At 30.8% G+C, this 18,916-nt stretch overlaps 2 protein-coding genes and 1 pseudogene across 2 annotated transcripts; all 3 read left to right on the forward strand.

Moving 5' to 3' along the window:
• The first annotated feature begins 993 nt into the window (after positions 1-993).
• Positions 994-6,272, forward strand: LOC113853593 (annotated as a pseudogene).
• A 1,750-nt stretch (positions 6,273-8,022) lies between these two features.
• Positions 8,023-10,021, forward strand: LOC113853592. Its single transcript, XM_027484043.1, has 3 exons — positions 8,023-8,279; positions 8,787-8,810; positions 9,476-10,021. The coding sequence occupies exons 1-3, from the start codon at positions 8,093-8,095 to the stop codon at positions 9,820-9,822; spliced, it is 558 nt and encodes a 185-aa protein (XP_027339844.1). The 5' UTR covers positions 8,023-8,092; the 3' UTR covers positions 9,823-10,021.
• A 4,713-nt stretch (positions 10,022-14,734) lies between these two features.
• LOC113855919 (cellulose synthase-like protein H1) lies at positions 14,735-18,610 on the forward strand. Its single transcript, XM_027487548.1, has 9 exons — positions 14,735-15,108; positions 15,427-15,757; positions 16,040-16,165; positions 16,358-16,474; positions 16,611-16,823; positions 16,943-17,081; positions 17,231-17,418; positions 17,629-17,982; positions 18,068-18,610. The coding sequence occupies exons 1-9, from the start codon at positions 14,735-14,737 to the stop codon at positions 18,608-18,610; spliced, it is 2,385 nt and encodes a 794-aa protein (XP_027343349.1).
• The last annotated feature ends 306 nt before the right edge of the window (positions 18,611-18,916 follow it).

The following is an 18,916-nucleotide window of genomic DNA, read 5'->3' on the forward strand; positions in this document are numbered from 1 at the left end:
AAAATTTATAGACGGTGAAACTAACTCTTTTAGTTAAAATTTATACAGTATAAGAGACTTCTTTTTTTGCTATTGTAAGAGACTTCTTTAGATGATCAAAACATGTATCAATGAAATTAATAACTTGTTAACAAAGGCAAAATAACCCATAAAAATATTTATTTTATAAATATTATCTAGGTATATGTTGAAGAAGCTAAACCAAATTATTGTATTTTACTTAAATAAAGAATGGTATTTTATATCTTAATTATAAAATTACAACAAAAAGCTTAATAAATTAAACTGTATTGAAATTTTAAAAATATTATTTTATTTTTAAAGAATATATTTTCTATTCTTATAAATATAGTTGAATTTATTTTTATAAATTTAAAATTTTTAAAAATAGTCATAACATATGTAAGATATATCATGTTACTTGATAATTATTAATACAATCTTGTTAATCTCAACTGTTAAAATCGAATATTTAAAAGTAACATTTTTTAAAAAAATTATTATATTAAAAATATAAAATACTTATATTTTAATATATTTTAATAAAATCATGTAATTATTAATTTTTTAAACTTAACTTTTAATAAACCGTTATTAATATGATATAATTATATACATATTATGTTTTAAAAAAGATAATTTGTTAACTTGCGCAAAAAATAAATTAATAAATATTTTTATTAAAAATTATAGAGTATAATATTATTAATATGTTAAATTGCATTATACTATATCATTTTTAATAAAAATTTACTATATATAAATTATTATAACTTGTTAAAAAATAATTTTAAAAAATGGAATCTAATAATATTTATAAGAAATAAAAATCTATTTATGTGTTTTTATTCGTCAAAAACATTATTTCAAGTTTAGACCAAAGTACTTGTCTTGATTCTCTTGAACTCGTGTTGTCCATTTCTCATTGCCTTTAAATAATAACCATCTTTCCACAGTGAAGGAGCAAATTAGCTACACAAAACCAAACACTAGAGAGTTTCTGAACAATTTGCTCAATGGCCGATCAAAACAGACTCCCATTTTATGAAAATTTTTTGATAAAGCGAACATTTTCAAGAATAATAGATTCCTTGATTCTGCTCCTTCTTCTTCTCCTTCTTGGTTATCGCATTTTCTGCCATAACCACTATTCTCTCATTTGGATTGTTGCATTCCTATGCGAATCATAGTTCACCTTCATTTGTGTCATCACCATCAGCACCAAGTGGACTCCTGCATATACCAAAACCTACCTTCACCGTCTCTTGTGTCGGTATCATCCTGCAATACTTATCTTTTTTCTTCTTTATACAAAGCTTTACTAATAAAGTTCTCACATAGAAACTGAAATTTCAAACCACCCCTTATAAAATTAAGTCAAACTATAATGCATGATGTTACATTCCCACATGAAATTAATCTTATGCTTCTAATATTATTTTAGAAAATCATAGCTTTTAATATAAGTTTGCTTTTACTTATTTTCGGCTCATGCATGACTATTTTAATTTTACATTTTTGCTACAGGGTACCTGAGCTTCCACCATTGGATCTATTTGTGACAACGGCATATCCAGAGCTTGAACCACCCATCATCACAATCAACACTGTGTTGTCTCTGTTGGCACTTGATTATCCAGCTAACGAGCTAGCTTGCTATGTTTCTGATGATGGGTGTTCCCCTCTTACCTTTTATGCTCTTGTGGAAGCCTCTAAATTTGCTAAGCTTTGGGTTCCCTTTTGCAAGAAGTACCATATACAAATTAGAGCCCCCTTTAGATACTTCACTGAAGAGTTCGTGGCTAATGACAGTAATGAAGACGAATTGCTAGAATTTAAACAAAAATGGTTTAGAATGAAGGTAAAATTTCAAGTCTTTTTGCCACTTTGTCTACCCAAAATTGAAGGTAATTAATTGAGTGCTAACCGTGTTGGGATTCTACTTTCACTAATGATTTATATTATTCTTACACTTCTTTGTGACTATTTTTTTAATATATTTTTATGATATCATTTATTGAATTATGAAAAAGTTGTAGGAATAAAATATTTGTTCATTAATTTGTTGAAACATCGACTCAACTCCATAGGATTCTTTCACCCCGCTGCCAGCCTGGAAAAAATAAGTCAAGCATATAAAATACGTTAGAAAAATTATGTTTAAAATAATATATTTTAACATTTTTGTTATATCATTTTATTTATCACATTTTTTTTCTTTTTTCTAAGTGTAAATACGGCTGCATACTATTTTTCAATTTACATTTTATCTTTGGATACAATAAAGTGAGAAGAAACAGCTACAATGTCAGTGATAAGGATGACACAACGCTAAAATTGCCTCTCTCTTTTTTGTCGAATTTTCGCAGGAGGAGTATGTAAAACTTACCCTTAAAATTCAAAATGCAGCCAAAAAAAGGACTCCATTTCAGCTTGATGGAGATTTTGCAGCGTTCTCGGGAGCACAGCAGACAGATCATCCAACCATAATTAAGGTAAATAGAAAATATCATTGTGTAACAATTATGAACCTATATGTTTATGAACCTATACAAAATGGGGTGTGTATAATCAATGCATTAACATTACTAGAAGGGATATGCAGGTCATTTGAATAGGCTATTCCAAAAAGCAGTGTTTATTTTTTTACAATTTTTAAAGATTAAAAATAGTTATTTTATAAAATTTAAAATATATTATATTTTTAGAAATTATAATTATTTGGAAAAAATAACGCAAACTAGCTAATTAATATTAATAAGTTACCTGATTGATTGAAAATTAAATTTTCAAAAACTTGAATAATGTATTAAATATTTAATAATTTTGTTTTTCAAAAAATTGAAATGTTTTTAATAGTTTTTTAAAAAACTACTATAATAATTTATTTTAATATATATAATTTAGTTAAAAGAATCCTATAAATAGAACTAGAAAATTTATATAAACATTCAAGGAATTTGTATCCTAATTATAAGAAATACAGACTTTTTTTAATGTCTTATTTATTAAATTCTTTCTATATATTTAATTTATTGTGGAAATTTTTTAAATAAAATATTTAACTAGTTAATACATATGTTACTAATTCATTCATTTAATAGAGATGTTTATGAAAGAAAATATAATTAAATATAGAATTAATTTTGTTTGATCATAAAAAAAATTAACCATTTTGTTTTTTATTTTATAAAATGGAGAGAGAGGAAAATACGAAGCATCACTTCCAATCTTGATAGAAGTAGAAGAATTGAACAAGCGTATTAATCTATAATTGCATTAATGAAAAGATAAAAAAAAACCCTAATTGTTGGAAGGTAATATGGGAGAACAAGGAAAGGCTTTCAGATGGGATCCCCCACTTAATCTACATAACTCGAGAGAAGAGGCCACAACATCCACATCATTACAAAGCCGGTGCTATGAATGTCTTGGTAAGTACGTTTATCTTCTTATTAACTTCATAAATAATCCTTCTTCTCTCACTACTAATTTACGTAAGAAATTTTATTCATTCTTTATAATTTTTTTATAAGAATTTATTTAGAAATTTATCATTTTGATTGTTGTTATCTCATTACTGATAAATATTCTCACAAGTGAATCACAAACTAATACATATCTCCTTTTGATCCAAAAAATTCCATCATTTGTATTATGTATAGACAAGAGTCTCTGGGTTGATGACAAATGCCCCGTTTATCCTAAATGTGGACTGCGACATGCATGTGACCAATCCTAAGATTGCATTACACGCAATGTGCATCTTGCTCGATCCAAAGGGAGAAAAAGAAGTTGCATTTACTCAATGCCCCCAGAAATTCTACGATGGGTTAAAGGATGATCCTTTTGGAAGTCAGATAGTGGCTTTCTCTATGGTGAGTCAAATTTCAAACGACGTATATGAAAACCTTACAAGAATTATAGCAAAAACGTGTTATGAACTAAGACAAATTAATAATTATAATAACTAATAAGCATGTGTATCAACAAATATCTTTACCATTGTTTTGTATAATGCAGTACGTAGGAGGAGGCTTTGCAGGACTTCAAGGGATTGTGTATGGGGGAACAAATTGCTTCCACAGAAGAAAAGTTATTTATGGCCTTCATCCTTCTCATCTTAATTTCACCAGTGGTAACTTCAAATGCCATCCACTATGTTTTCATGATTTCAAAAACTCCCAAGTGAATACAATTTTGAGCCAAAATATTTTAATACATACTAGCCCAGCAAACTTAAAACATTTTGTATTTATGTTAGGCAAATATTATTCTGTACTTTCAAAATAAGTTTCTTTTGTCAAAAAATATTATTGTACCTTCTCTAGCAATTTTTTGTGCATTTTAATAAAACTTCTAAAATTTTTAAACTAATGTTCAGAAAGTGATAGTTAGCATGACTCAATATCTTATATATGTTTTGCAGGAACACTATTGGAAAAGGAAATGATAGGAAAATTTGGAACTTCAAGGGGATTTGGAGAATCAGCTGCTCTTGCTTTAGAAGGGAAGACATTTACTCAAAATGATAACCTTTGCATTTCTCTTTATGTTGAGGCAGCCAACGAAGTTGCTAGTTGTGGATACGAAAACAACACTTCCTGGGGTAAAAAGGTGGGCAATAACAACTACAAAATAAGGGAACAAAATTGGTATCCAAACAATTTTTTTTTTCAAGTACTAAACCAGAAATTTATTTAAAATCACATATTTAGACAAACAAATCATATGTAAGTTAAGTATCTTGCTTAAATATGTATCTAAGTATAGCTACCTTACAAAAGTGGATACATTGATTCTCTCCCTTAAAAAGATATTTTTGTATAATCCAAATCAAGATTTTCAATTTTATATGCCGTAATTAAAACGAGATCTTAAATTTTTTGAATTACTTATGCTTGAATATTTATACATAGTCGAGAATCAAGATATTTACTTGCTAAATCCCTTTGTGCAAAATTATATTTGTTGTATTAAAAATGTTACTCTTGGTGTTTTGTGAACTTTAGGTGGGTTGGATATATGGATCAACATCAGAGGATGTGCTTACTGGGCTGAAAATCCACACAAAAGGTTGGAAATCTGAAGTGTGTTCACCAGATCCAATGGCCTTCATGGGCTGCTCGCCCCAAGATATCACAGCTGTGATGGGCCAGAAGAAGAGATGGGCGTCAGGCTTGCTTGACATCTTACTCAGCAAACATAGCCCAATTTTTGGTACCTTATTTGGTAAGCTCCAATTCAGAGAGTGCTTGGGCTATATTTGTTTTTCAAGCTGGGCCTTACGATCTGTTCCTGAAATATGCTATGCCGCTCTCCCTGCCATTTGCATCTTTACCAACTCCACCTTCTTGCCTAAGGTCAGCACAAAGTCTAAAGTAAAAAAATAATAATGGTATATCTATTTTAAAGCGAGTTAAATTTATTATTTTCAATTCTAATTAAAAAAATACTTTTTTTTCTTTTTAAAATATTTATATATAAAAATTGAATTTTTTTTTATTTTTACTGTTTCCTATACAAACTTTAAACTGCCCTTCCAAATTTTCTCTCACTTCAAGCTTTTATGATTTGCATTGTATTTATATTTATGAACTCAAAGCACTTTTTTCACTGCTTTCAATTGTGTGTGTGTGGATAATGTGAATGATGATCCCACAGGAAAGCAACCTATGGATCCCTGCTTCTTTGTTTGTGATATACAACATAGCCACTATGTTGGAACACTTGAAAATAGGGTTGTCAATTAGAACATGGTGGAACACCCAAAGGATGGCAAGGATAACAAGCATGACTGCTTGGTTTTTTGGATTTTTGGCCATTCTATTTAAGCGATTGATAATATGTGACACTGTCTTTGAAATAACAAGGAAAGAGGAACCATCTTCTAGTAATGAAGATGCTGGTAGGTTCATTTTCAATGAGTCTCCAATTTTTCTACTTGGGACAACCGTTTTGCTTATTCAACTAACAGCACTGGTTATGTATTGGTTGGGATGGCAACCACCAGCTAGAAGTGGGCATGGATCAGGTGTAGGTGAGGTGTTCTGTAGTGCTTATTTGGTTGTGTGTTATTGGCCATTCTTTATAGGACTGTTTGGGAAAGGAAAGTATGGGATTCCCTTACCCACAATATGCAAGTCAATGGTGCTGACCTTCCTATTTGTGCTCTTTTGTAGAAGTACCAACACATATTGATCATGTTTATCTAATGCATCTTGCTACTCCAGTTTCTTTACTCTGTAAAGTAAGTTATTGAGACTTGAAAGATCACTCAAAGGCAACAGCTTCAGCTGTGAGGGAGATTTCTTGTATGCATATCAGAAGACACACATCCACTAATATTTTGATTGCATTTTTGGATAAATTTTCTTGTGATAATTAGTGGTAAATATATTATTCATAGAAATTTGAACACTAGCTAAATATATTTTATGTATTTTTTTTTCAAATATCCTATTTATGAGAATTATATTTTCAAAAAAGTGATTTAGTTGAGAATTAATCCCTTCCTCCAACTTCCAAGCATCACCTTAGTTATATATAAAAGAAAAAAAATGAAAAACTTCACTCAAATATCCCAGTTGGATTGACCATACTACAGTTAAATATATAATTTAATAAAAGATTAGTGGTTAAATTTAAATATTTTTTAAACATAAGTTAAATAGATGAAATGCACAAATCAAATCCATATAAGAATTCAAAAAGGCAAAAATGCATAATGTTAAGAATAAATCTTCTTATATTAAAATGTTTGACTCACTTCTTGTTTAAAAAATTAAAATTGTTTTGTTATAAATCTTTTTATTGAAGTAGAACTGTTTCTTATAAAAAAAATATGTATTTATAATAAAATAGCAATTTTGTGAATGAAAAAAAAAATATTATTTCATTTTAATAAGTACATAATGAAAAATTTTCAAAGTTTATGGAAAATTTAAATACAAAATAATTACATAATAATATGTTACAGATAATGTAGATGAAATGATTCATTTTCATCCAATTTTGACGAGGTAAATAAAAAATGAGTCAACTCAATCAAATAAATAGCGAATATCCAGTGGTGATTTAAAATAGATATGGGTTTTAAATAATTTTAAAAATTAAAATAGATATGAAATTGATAAAAATTTAGTATAAGTTAGCCGATTTAATCCATTATTTTTATAATTAAAATGCAATTCAATCATAAAGTGAGACAAAATAAAGTCTTCATTATTATTTTAACTTGTCTATTATCATCCATATTTAATTAAGTTTTACATTCCCCTTAATTAATAACTTAATAAACAAAGAAAATAGTTTTTTATTATAAAAATGAATATAAATGACAATAGATATATAAGAGTGATAATAAATACTTTTTAATAACATACTAATAATATATTTTAAATATTTTTTTATTGTTAGATAAATTGTAAGTGAGATTATTTAATTGAATATATATTAAAAAGAATACGTTAAGAACATTTCTCATTTAAAATAGAGAGTGGAATGTAGGATAAAAATTTGAATTTTATAAAATGAAAATAAGAATGATAATGCCAATAGAGCAATTTTTAAATCTAATATTAAAATTTTCAAAGCAAACTTATTTAATATATTTTTCGAAAAGTTAGTTAGGATTCAATTACGATATGAACATAGTCAAAAAGGAATGGCATGAGATTCACTAAACAGTTTTTAAGAATTTCGTGTCCTCTAAAAAGTTGTCTAAAATGCAATTCTAATAGAAATGAGAAATTAGGCGTGGGGGTGGCAGAAGCAGTGTGACTACGTGTTTGTCAAAAGTCAAAAACCATAATAAATAAACACACGAGAGACAGAGTGATTCAACTTGAGAATAAAGAATAACAGGAGAAAATTAATTAAAGATAAGTTCATTTATTGTATATATCTCAAATACTATATGGTAAGAAAATTAAATGTAAAAAATTATCACTAAAATGTATTTAGTGAGATATATAAGTATAATTAACAATCCATTTAAATAAAAAAGAATGTAGAAGGAGGTGAAGAAGAGTGAAGAAGAAAGAACAGGTTCTTAGCAGTTGCCAAATTGCCATTGCAGAGAGAGAGAGAGATGGGTAAGAGGTGTGATGGTGTTGTGGTGAGGGTGGGTTTGGGGATGGTAGCGGTGTGCATTGCAGGATACATATTGGGACCCCCTCTCTATTGGCACCTCCTTGAAGTCATCAAACATTCTTCTTCTGTATGCGCTCCTTGCATCTGTGATTGTTCTTCCCACCCCATCATTTCTATTCCCCAAGGTTTTCGTTTTTCTATCTCAAAGTACACACCTTTCCCATCAATTTCCCTTTTTCTTTTCTGGGTTTATGTGTTTCTTTTTACAACTTCTTCACCTTCTCATTATGTTTCCTAAAATAATCAAGTCATGTTTTTTGGAGTTTAGATCTAGTTCTATTCTGTTTTTTTATTTATTTATTTTATTACTGTTACTTTTATTATTTATCATAAAACTGGCATATGATATAGTTTCCCTGAATCACCACGACTATTCACTGCAAACCATTGAGCCTGATTTCAATTAAAACGAATACTGACCTAAGTAAAATAACTGTTCAACACTTCTGAAGTCTTTGGTTATCAATTATCACTAATAAATTTGTAAATTATTTCATTTGTTTTTGTACTTTCCGAGCAATTCTAGTTCAAATTGAAGGCTGTTGCTTCGCTATGATTTCTTGCTCCTTTCTCTTAATCTCATACGAAATCAAACTTATGCTTATTTCAGTTTCTTATCTGTATTTCTGCAGGGTTTAGCAACTCTTCATTTGGAGGTTGGTGTTTATTTTCCAAAATGAAATTCCAGTGAGATAAATCAGTTTGTGTACTGTACATGAGTAAACCCTTCTTGATGGTATACCATAACCACTCCATGAATGAATGTGAAGCACATTTGTATGATGATAGGAGCTCAATTAACGTAGTTACTTTCCTTAACTAGTAAGCTAGCATGATTTTTCTTCCCTGGTTGGATGAACTATTTGATCGTTAATCTTATGTGCCTTCTGTGTGTTTTCTTTTTCTATATAAATTGATTCATTATTGGCCTATTTTCTTGTTCTTGAAAAATCAATTAATGAAGGACTATGTGTAGTATACAATATAGAAATTTGTTTTATGTCAATCTAGTACTTAACGGTACTTAGCTAGTGTTGCAGAAGTTTTGTTCTGTGAGGCAACCAATAATCTGTTGTGTTTAAATGAAGGCATGATCATGAATTGCTTGGATTACATGTTACTTCACAGTTGGGTGTGATGTATCATTTTCAACATAAATTAGCAATTGAGTCTGGCTGGAGATGAGATAAAACCTTAACAACACAAATTTTATTTTGCTGCAGCTGTATGGTCACAAAAGTACTATTTCTATGTGTTTTTTATATCCAACTCCTTTTACCAACTGCTGTTTCTTTTCTTGATTAATTGAACTGTCATTTAGATTGTGCAAAGCACAACCCAGAGGTGGATGTAGACACTGAAAAAGATGTTGCGGAGTTATTGTCAGAAGAACTAAATCTACGGGAAACGGAAGCATTGAAATACCAGCAACGCACCAACATGGCTCTGCTAGAGTCTAAGAAGATTGCATCTCAGTATCAAAAAGAAGCAGACAAGTGCAATTCAGGAATGGAGACGTGCGAGGAAGCCAGGGATAAGGCTGAGATGGCATTGGTGGCTCAGAAGAAGCTGACTGCATTGTGGGAACTAAGAGCTCGTCAGAAAGGATGGAAAGAAGGGATTGCCAAATCTAAAACTCAGTCTAAAGGGAAAGTACAAACATCTTAGACATGCTATGGCCTCCATTTGGTTGTTGTTGCATACTTGTTTCAGGAAAGTGATATTTAGTATATGTAGTAGCAAATCACCATAGGTTCCCATATAGTTAAAATAAGGTATTCATGAAAAGTCAAAATTGTAGAAAGCCAATACAAATGCCATTGTATTTCTACCCTCCCTTTTTTATATTTAACTATTTATACCATATGTACGACTGTTGAAAGCAGGAAATTCTGAAGCGTTTTTGTGATAAAACTTTTTATATGAGAAAAATTTATGACTGCTTGTTTCTGAAAGTTTTATTTGAAAGTTGATTCTGATTGTAGCTTTTCATAGAAGTATGGCATTGAACAACAAAGATAACATTTCTGTTTGCTTAAGGTATGCAATGAATCTAAGTGGAAGGAGTACCCCTCATTATTTCTGAAGTAAGGATGGATCCAATTATTAAGCTAAGAGTTAAAAAGTGCACCCTCGTTTAGATACTTCTCTGATGAGGCCACCACCACCAACAATTCCGTTTGAAACCATACCCAAACAAGCTATCAGTGTGTTCGAATATGCGTTATAGCATCGCATAGGCACGTTTGAGCCTCCACAACTGTTCATAACATTGAGCACAAACACAAGTATATTCCTGCAATAATATGAAAAACACTCTAGTTTAAGACGTTTCATACAACAACATTTAAGTTAAAATACAATCACGTATAGTTTTACAAATGAGTAACTATACACACACACAAGCGGTTTAGTGTAATTTTATAATACAACGAAAAAAAGAATGGATTTTAATAAAATATCATCTGTTTAACATGCATAGTAATTACAAATTTTGAATGTCATAACTATTATTGGACTAGTATTAGCACCTTAGGCGTAAAATTCAAAATGCTAAAAAAAGGTTGCAAATCTGAAACTTGTTTGCCAAATTGAAATTCCATGGCATCCATGGGTTTCATAGGTCAGACTAACCTAAGCCCAGGTCCATCGGCCCAGCGAAAGGAATAAAATTTACAAGCCTACATATTTGACATTTCTTCGTAACACACGTGTTTAGAGTAAAATAAAATCTTAACGTTCATAAATTTACCCAAAGTAATATTCTAAGAATATTTTAGAACTCCTTTAACAACAGGAGTTTTCAGAGATTACATGGATTTTGTCTCTGAAATCTCTCCCCGTGTAGGTCTATTTTACCCTCTGCTACCAACTCCGAATTACTTAACAAGAGTCAGGAATATATTTTGTTAACATCTTTTTGGGTAGATATATTTTGCAAGGTGTTCACAGGCTGCATCACTTAGTTTATTAAAGGAAAATGTTTGATAATCACTTTTGAGTATTTGCACTTACAAAGAGATATAAAAAATAAAATAAAAATTATAAATTTGATAAGTAATGTGATGTGATAAGAATATATATATAAAGAGATGTCAAATAAATAGTAACCGCATTGAAATATTCATAAATCAGAGTTAAACTTTAAATAGTCTAAAGCAAAAGGCCTGAAAATAGTACAAAAAAGTGAGTTGGACATATATACAAAATTCTGAGCAAATGGGCATAGAACGAAGAGAGATACCGTACTTTTCATCGAGTGCCATTAGAGGCATGTTCTTGTCTGCAGTGATTTTCCAAATGCCCGTGGAATGCCATTCATTAAATATACAAGTTTATTTGTCCTTGTACATGTTGTCGACGTATATTTCGTCACTGTCATGTTCATGGTCCATGCTTTTATTTGCAAATAGACATAGAAACTTCAACTTAAACAAGAGAATATCCAATTTATTGAGATTCGGATTTATAAATGTTCATGAATCATAACTTTTTTCTAAAATATAAATGAAAGAAAGAGGATGAAATTCGGAATATAATTATTCTTTCCACTTTATTTGTATTTGCAAATGGGTGTAGGATGCCTTTAATATGGCATGTTGCCTCTTCACACGATAACTGCTATTTTGCTTCACCTTTGAATCATTATTGGTTTATATTTATTTCAACACTAATATAACTTGTTTAGTTTTACTTTGAAATGTACATGTATTGAGGTTTATTTTAACATTATTAAATGTAGCTTCTGCATTATGTTGAATGGATATGGATACGGTACCGGTACAACATTTTCTAAAAGAATAGGGTACGGGTATGTTAATTAAAAAATTAATAAATATATATATATATATATAGACACATAAAATTATACAAAATAAATATAAAAAAATTATATATAAAATAAAAGTATACAAATTTTAGCATAATTGTGGTTTATCATTGTCGAAAAAGATAGTCACCAAATTTGTCATTGTTGACATTTGTTGTTGTTTGTTGTTTGTCGATTAATAAGGAAAGCTGATGGTTGAGGTTTTAAATGAGAGAAGAAAAATAATAGTACACAGTCTGTAGATATGTGAAGGCAGAAGAAAGTACTGACATGTAAAAGTTAGAGAGAAAAAAGAGACAATTAAATCATATTTTTTTAAAAAAAAAACCTAAAACTCTAAAATTTTAATTAAAAAAAATCATTTTCCATACCAAACCGTACCCGCGTAATTCCTTCTCGTACTCAATTATTTTTGTGCAAAATTTTTTCAGTTACCTGGCACCCGTACTTCATGGGAAGTGTCATGCTTCAGAGCTTTTGCATTAATTTATGTTTACAGATTTTTTTTTGTGTGATTTCAACCAAACTTAATTGTAACTCGTGTTGAATTTATATACAAGTTCTTTGAACATATTTTTAAAAACACAATCTAACGTGATTCATATCACATTTTTAAACATGCACTGAGTCCATGAATCAATCAGAACACATCTCAAGGGAGGCACTGTTAAAAATATATATATAAAACGACAACCGTTAATTTTGTCACCAATTGTTTTGTCTATTAAAAATAAAATGGTGGAATCAGACAAACAAACAACTTTGGGGATTGGTTGCAAGTAAAATAAGTTAATATTATTATTCGCTAAATTAGTTCCATCTACTCAGAATTATTTTAAACATCACATTTTGGAACATTTTACAGAAGATTACAGAAATGAGTGGTTGAAAAACTTTTGTTTTGCATCAATGTTATAAGGCTTGAGGACGAAAATTAACAGAATATAAATTTTTGAACAACATTCTTGAGTATTGTAATGTTTATGAATTATTTATTGAGTGGTCTTGTTTATATTTATATTCCTTATGAATGAGATAAAGATCCTGAAAAGATGAGGTACCTAAAAAAATCCTTGATGCGAGAAGACTTTTATAATAAGTGCAAGTCATATATAAAAATTAAATTAAAGGGGAAACCTTTCATTTTCAAAAGGATTAATATGTATTAAGCTAACAAATACATAAAGGAAAGCATTGTATGTATGAAAATTGAAGAAATTTGTCAAGCCCTTATTCTCTCTATTTATTTTCCATAATTTCCGACATGCTAAAATTTTCTGTTGTCTTAATTTTCTTGCCTTTTCCCTTCATTCATCATTTTTATTTTATTTTTCATTTCTGTTTATTTCTTTTCAATTTATGTGGGTTTATGCATAAGCCATGTCTATCTAACATTTTCTCAGGAATCACCTGTCTTCATAGCAGCTTTTTCATATTTGCAGTATCATGCAAATGGGGTTATGGGGTGTATGAGATGGCCAAGAAATTCCTAAAAAATGAATATTCAGAAGAGTTGTCACCGAAGCTAATTCGAAGAATGCGATACTCTTTCTTGATAATAGCTGTGCAGTCACGCAACTTTGTACAAAATCATTAGGACTAAACATGCTTTCTAGTGAATTTATATTTTCTGAAAGGGAAATTCAATCGCTGATAGATTAGTAAAACATGGTCTTTCTTTGAACTTAGATGTGAAGTATTTTGATGTTTTATCTTCACTTGTGGCTATCCAGTTCGGTGGTCCATACAAATTAGTTGACCACCAATGGTGAAGAAACATTACCTATTATAGTAGGTTGTTTTGGTTTTTATTTTTATGCAAGATGACTAACTTTCACATATGTTTCATTTAATTAGACTCCTGTCTAAATAATAAAACTTCATTTTGACATAACGTTACTTCAATATTAAATACAATATGTTTACGAGTCAACAAAAATTAGTCTAGTTACTACTGATTATATTCATATTTCAGTAAAATATAAGTTTAAATTTCATTTTCAATATGAAAATGCTATTTATTTATAATCGATAAATATCTCAAAAAGTCTTCAATATATATATTTTCTACCATTAATGTTAATGCAAATTAGTCATTTTAACTGTAAGCTTGAGCAGACAGGATGGGCCAAGTCATATACGCAGTTTGTATAAGAGATGCTGTTTATTATCAATAATAGGAGTTTTATTGGATAAAAGGTCAAAGTGATAAAGCTTTTTTAATTGAAAAGAAAATTTTAAAAATAAATTGTGATGCGTCATTTACGTGTCTATTAATTGAAATTTGAATATATTTTAAGTTGAATTTATATGTTTTTGTAAGATTTCAAATTTAATAATTCATTTTTTGTTTTAGTATTTAATTTTAAAATAATTTAATCCAAGTGATATTATCTGAGGGGAACAAAAACATGTAAAAATATAAAATATTTGAATATAAGAAAATCACCAGGTTAGCAAAAGAATAAAGTAAATTAAAAAATGTAAATGAATTAGTCAATTTTACAACAATGATATCACGCACTCTTAATTTTCCTTACGTTTCTATACCTAGTTTTTTTTAATATTTCTCTCTCCTTTTTCACGTTCGATCACTCATCATATCCATTTCTTTTTTATTTCTCCAATCTTTCTGCCTCAACCACTAAAATATGACTTGTAAATTAATAATCTTTCTTTTTTATTTTATAATAACAAGTGATAATTAAAAATAATGTATAATCTACTATAATTGAAATCAATCTGGCGAGCATGAGCAGCCATGATTGTTTTTTTGTCTTTAAAAGGAACACTTCCCCTAAGCAAGAAGCACATTATTCAGTGGCTAGGCTACCACCAGTCCATTTCATTTCTAGTTTGAGTTTCTCAATGGCCAATCAAAACACTTTTCCTCTCTACCAAAAAAATTGGGTAAAACACACTTTTTCAAGAGCAATGGATTCCATGGTTCTGCTCCTACTTCTCATGCTCCTTGGTTACCGTGTTTGCTCTCGTAGCATCAACACATTCCCTTGGTTTGTTGCATTCCTATGCGAGTCATGGTTCACCTTCACTTGGATCACCACCATGAGCACAAAATGGACTCCTGCACACACCACAACCTACCTAGACCTTCTACTTCTTCGGTAATTTACTATACTTTTTCTTTTCTAACTTTTAGAACATTGCACGTAATAGGTATTTATACATGATTAGTTTTTATAAAAAAAATTATGAAGTTCACTGCAATTTAATGTATTGATGTTGTAAAATGCTACAATTTTTTTTTAAAAAAAAGTTGTTATTCATTGATTTGTTATTACGAGCAATGTCGCAATGATTAGAAAAATCTATCTTTATAATGTATGAGATGCTCATTACCCACATGAAGTATTGTTCTAGTTCTGGTGCGAAGGTACTATTTTTGTTTACTAGAGGGTTTGTGGATGCGTTTTTGTCAACAGGGTACCTGAGCTTCCACCATTGGATCTGTTTGTGACGACAGCAGATCCAGTGCTTGAACCACCCATCATCACAATCAACACTGTGTTGTCTCTGTTGGCACTTGATTATCCAGCTAACAAGCTAGCTTGCTATGTTTCTGATGATGGATGCTCCCCTCTTACCTTCTATGCCCTTGTGGAAGCCTCTAAATTTGCCAAGCTTTGGGTACCTTTTTGTAAGAAGTACAATGTACAAGTTAGAGCACCGTTTAGGTACTTTTCTGATGAAGCCACGGCCAAGGCTTACAATGGTGACTTGCAAGAATTTCGACAAGAATGGTTCAAAATGAAGGTAATTTGTCTATAAGCTAGTTGTGTACCAAAAGAGGAAAGCTGGTTATACATACACACACACATCCTGCAATAATAATTAACATAATACTCCTTTCATTTGTTTATTTATTTTGCAATTGTAACAGAAGAAAAAGAAAAATTTATGTATTTATTTTCCCCTTCTCCTTTTCTTTTATATATAAAGTGAATGTAGAGCGTAGTAATTAGCTGAATTTATGGCTGTGAACTAACTAATGTGGATGTGTAAGAAAATGGGTGTCTTTGTTCTCATAATTTGCAGGAAGAATATGAACAACTTAGCCGTAAAATTCAGAATGCGGCCCAAATGTCGAATCCGTGTCAGCTTGTCGGAGAATTCGCAGTTTTCTCAAAAATACAGCTGAAAAACCATCCGACCATAATTAAGGTACATCAAGCAATCTTTAAAATATTCAAACGTCAAATACTATTGGTCTTGGTAATTTGTTCATTAGCATTAGTGGATAACATTTTTTGAAATGCCAAATTTGCTGCTCATTGAATCATATCATGGAGTAAATGTCTACATACTAGTCTCTCATCTTTGCATTAAAAGAAATGCTTTAAGTCATGTTGGTAGGTAATATGGGAGAACAAGGAAGGTCTTTCAGATGGGTTGCCACACTTAATCTACGTATCTCGAGAGAAGAGGCCACAACATCCACATCATTACAAAGCTGGTGCTATGAATGTGTTGGTACGTTTATTTTATTTCCTTAATTCCATAAATCTATTCTCTCATTAACAACATTCTCAGGGATCAAATCTTTCTTGATCACACATTAATACCTTCCTTCTTTTAATCCAAAATTTCCCATCAATATTATGGACAGACAAGAGTCTCAGGGTTGATGACAAATGCACCCTTTATCCTAAACGTAGATTGTGACATGTATGTGAACAATCCTAAGATTGCACTACATGCCCTTTGCATTTTGTTGGATCAAAAGGGAGAAAAAGAAGTTGCATTTGTTCAATGTCCCCAACGATTCTATGATGCAGTAAAGGATGATGCTTTTGGAAATCAGCTGGTGGCTTTGCCTATGGTGTGTAAATCATACACCAAACAAGTTTGCATTCTGAGAAAGCTTATAAACTTTGAGACAGAAGTGATAATAATTGGTATATAAATAAATCACTTTTTTTTTATGTTTGTCTAATGCAGTACATAGGAGGTGGATTTGCAGGACTTCAGGGGATTATATACGCGGGAACAAATTGCTTCCACAGAAGAGAAGTTATTTACGGCCTTTCTCCTGATCATGCCATTCAAAATGCAAAGAAGGACTTTGGTTTCACTAATGGTACTGAATTTTCACTATGATTTCATGATTTCAAAAGTTCCCAAATGAATAAAACTGTTAAGGCAAAAGTTCACTAATGTAGTAGAAAGAACATGAATATTAGTTAGTCCAAGAAATATAAAACTTCTAGTCATGTATATCTTCTGCAGGAACATTATCAAAAAAGGAATTAGTACAAAAATTTGGAACTTCAAGGGGATTTGTTGAATCAGCCACTCATACTTTAGAAGGGAAGACATTTACAACTAATGATAAGCTTTTCAAATATCTTGATCTTGAGGCAGAGAGCCAAGTTGCTAGTTGCGAATATGAATACAGCACCGCCTGGGGTAAACAGGTGGGAACTAAAAGATATTTCATCTAAAAAATTCAATATTTTTATTTTTAATGTGTCATAATTGATAAAGGATTTTAAAATTTTGGTATGACTTATGATTGAATTAGTAATATTTGCGTGAGAATTAAACTATTTACTCACCAAACTCTGTAAATTTTTTCTTGAAAAATGCTAGAAAGTGCTTACTATGTTGACTATTGAGAATGTTAGGTAGGATGGCTATATGGATCCACGTCAGAGGATGTACTTACTGGGCTGATAATGCACACAAAAGGTTGGAGATCTGAAGTTTGTTCTCCAAATCCTATGGCCTTTATGGGCTGCTCACCTCAAGACAACTTGGGTCAAATGGCCCAACATAAGAGGTGGTCCTCAGGGTTGCTTGATATCTTCCTCAGCAAGCATTGTCCAATTTTTGGTACAGTATTTGGTAATCTCCAATTAAGAGAGTGCTTGGCATATATTTGGATCACAAATTGGGCCTTAAGATCTGTCCCTGAAATATGTTATGCGGTTCTCCCTGCCTATTGCATCATTACCAATTCCAGTTTCTTGCCTTATAAGGTGAGCACAAAACATGTCATACAGAACTGTAGTTGATCATTTTGAAATCATATGTTTAAATTGTGTGTAAACAATGGTCATGCAGGAACCCGGAATGTGGATCCCAGTAACCGTGTTTGTGATCTACAACATATCTACTCTAGCAGAGCATTTGATATCAGGGTTGTCAGCTAGAACATGGTGGAACAACCAAAGAATGGGAAGAATAACCACCATGACTTCATGCTTTTTTGGATTCTTGGGCATTCTACTTAAGCGGTTGAGAATATCTGACACAATCTTTGAAATAACAAAGAAGGAACAACCATCTTCCACGAGTGGTGATGAAAATGATGGTAGGTTCATTTTCAACGAGTCTTTGCTTTTCGTTCCTGGCACAACTATTTTGCTCATTCAACTCATAGCACTGGTCACCAGCTATTGGTGGTGGCAACCTCTAGTTAAGAATGAGCGTGCATATGGGGTAGGAGAGGTGTTTTGCTGTGCATATTTGGTTATTTGTTACTTGCCATTTTTGAAAGGACTCTTCCGAAAAGGAAAGTATGGGATTCCATTACCCACAATATGCAAGGCAACGGTGCTAGCTTTCCTATTTGTTCACCTATGTAATAGTGCCGTTACCAATTGATCATACTCATTTGGACATTTTTTCAATGCATTCTACTTCCTCGGTTTCTCTGCATTATGTTACTTTCTTATCCTATTTTCTAGTGTTTAATTAAAAATTCATTGACGAAAAGTACACAAGAGGTGGAGGATGAGGAGTGGAGAAATGCATCATTGTGAATGCTAAAATGAACCAATGGTCACAGAGAAAAAAAAATTAATGTAGCACTAGTTGAGAAAAAAATATGATAAAATTTATTAAGGTGAGTTGAACACGTGTTAAAAATAATACTGGATAAAAGAATAGACGGCATAACATGTGATTCAG

Source organism: Abrus precatorius, unplaced genomic scaffold (assembly GCF_003935025.1).
Source record: "Abrus precatorius isolate BTA unplaced genomic scaffold, Abrus_2018 Scaffold11, whole genome shotgun sequence".
Classification (NCBI taxonomy): Eukaryota; Viridiplantae; Streptophyta; class Magnoliopsida; order Fabales; family Fabaceae; genus Abrus; species Abrus precatorius.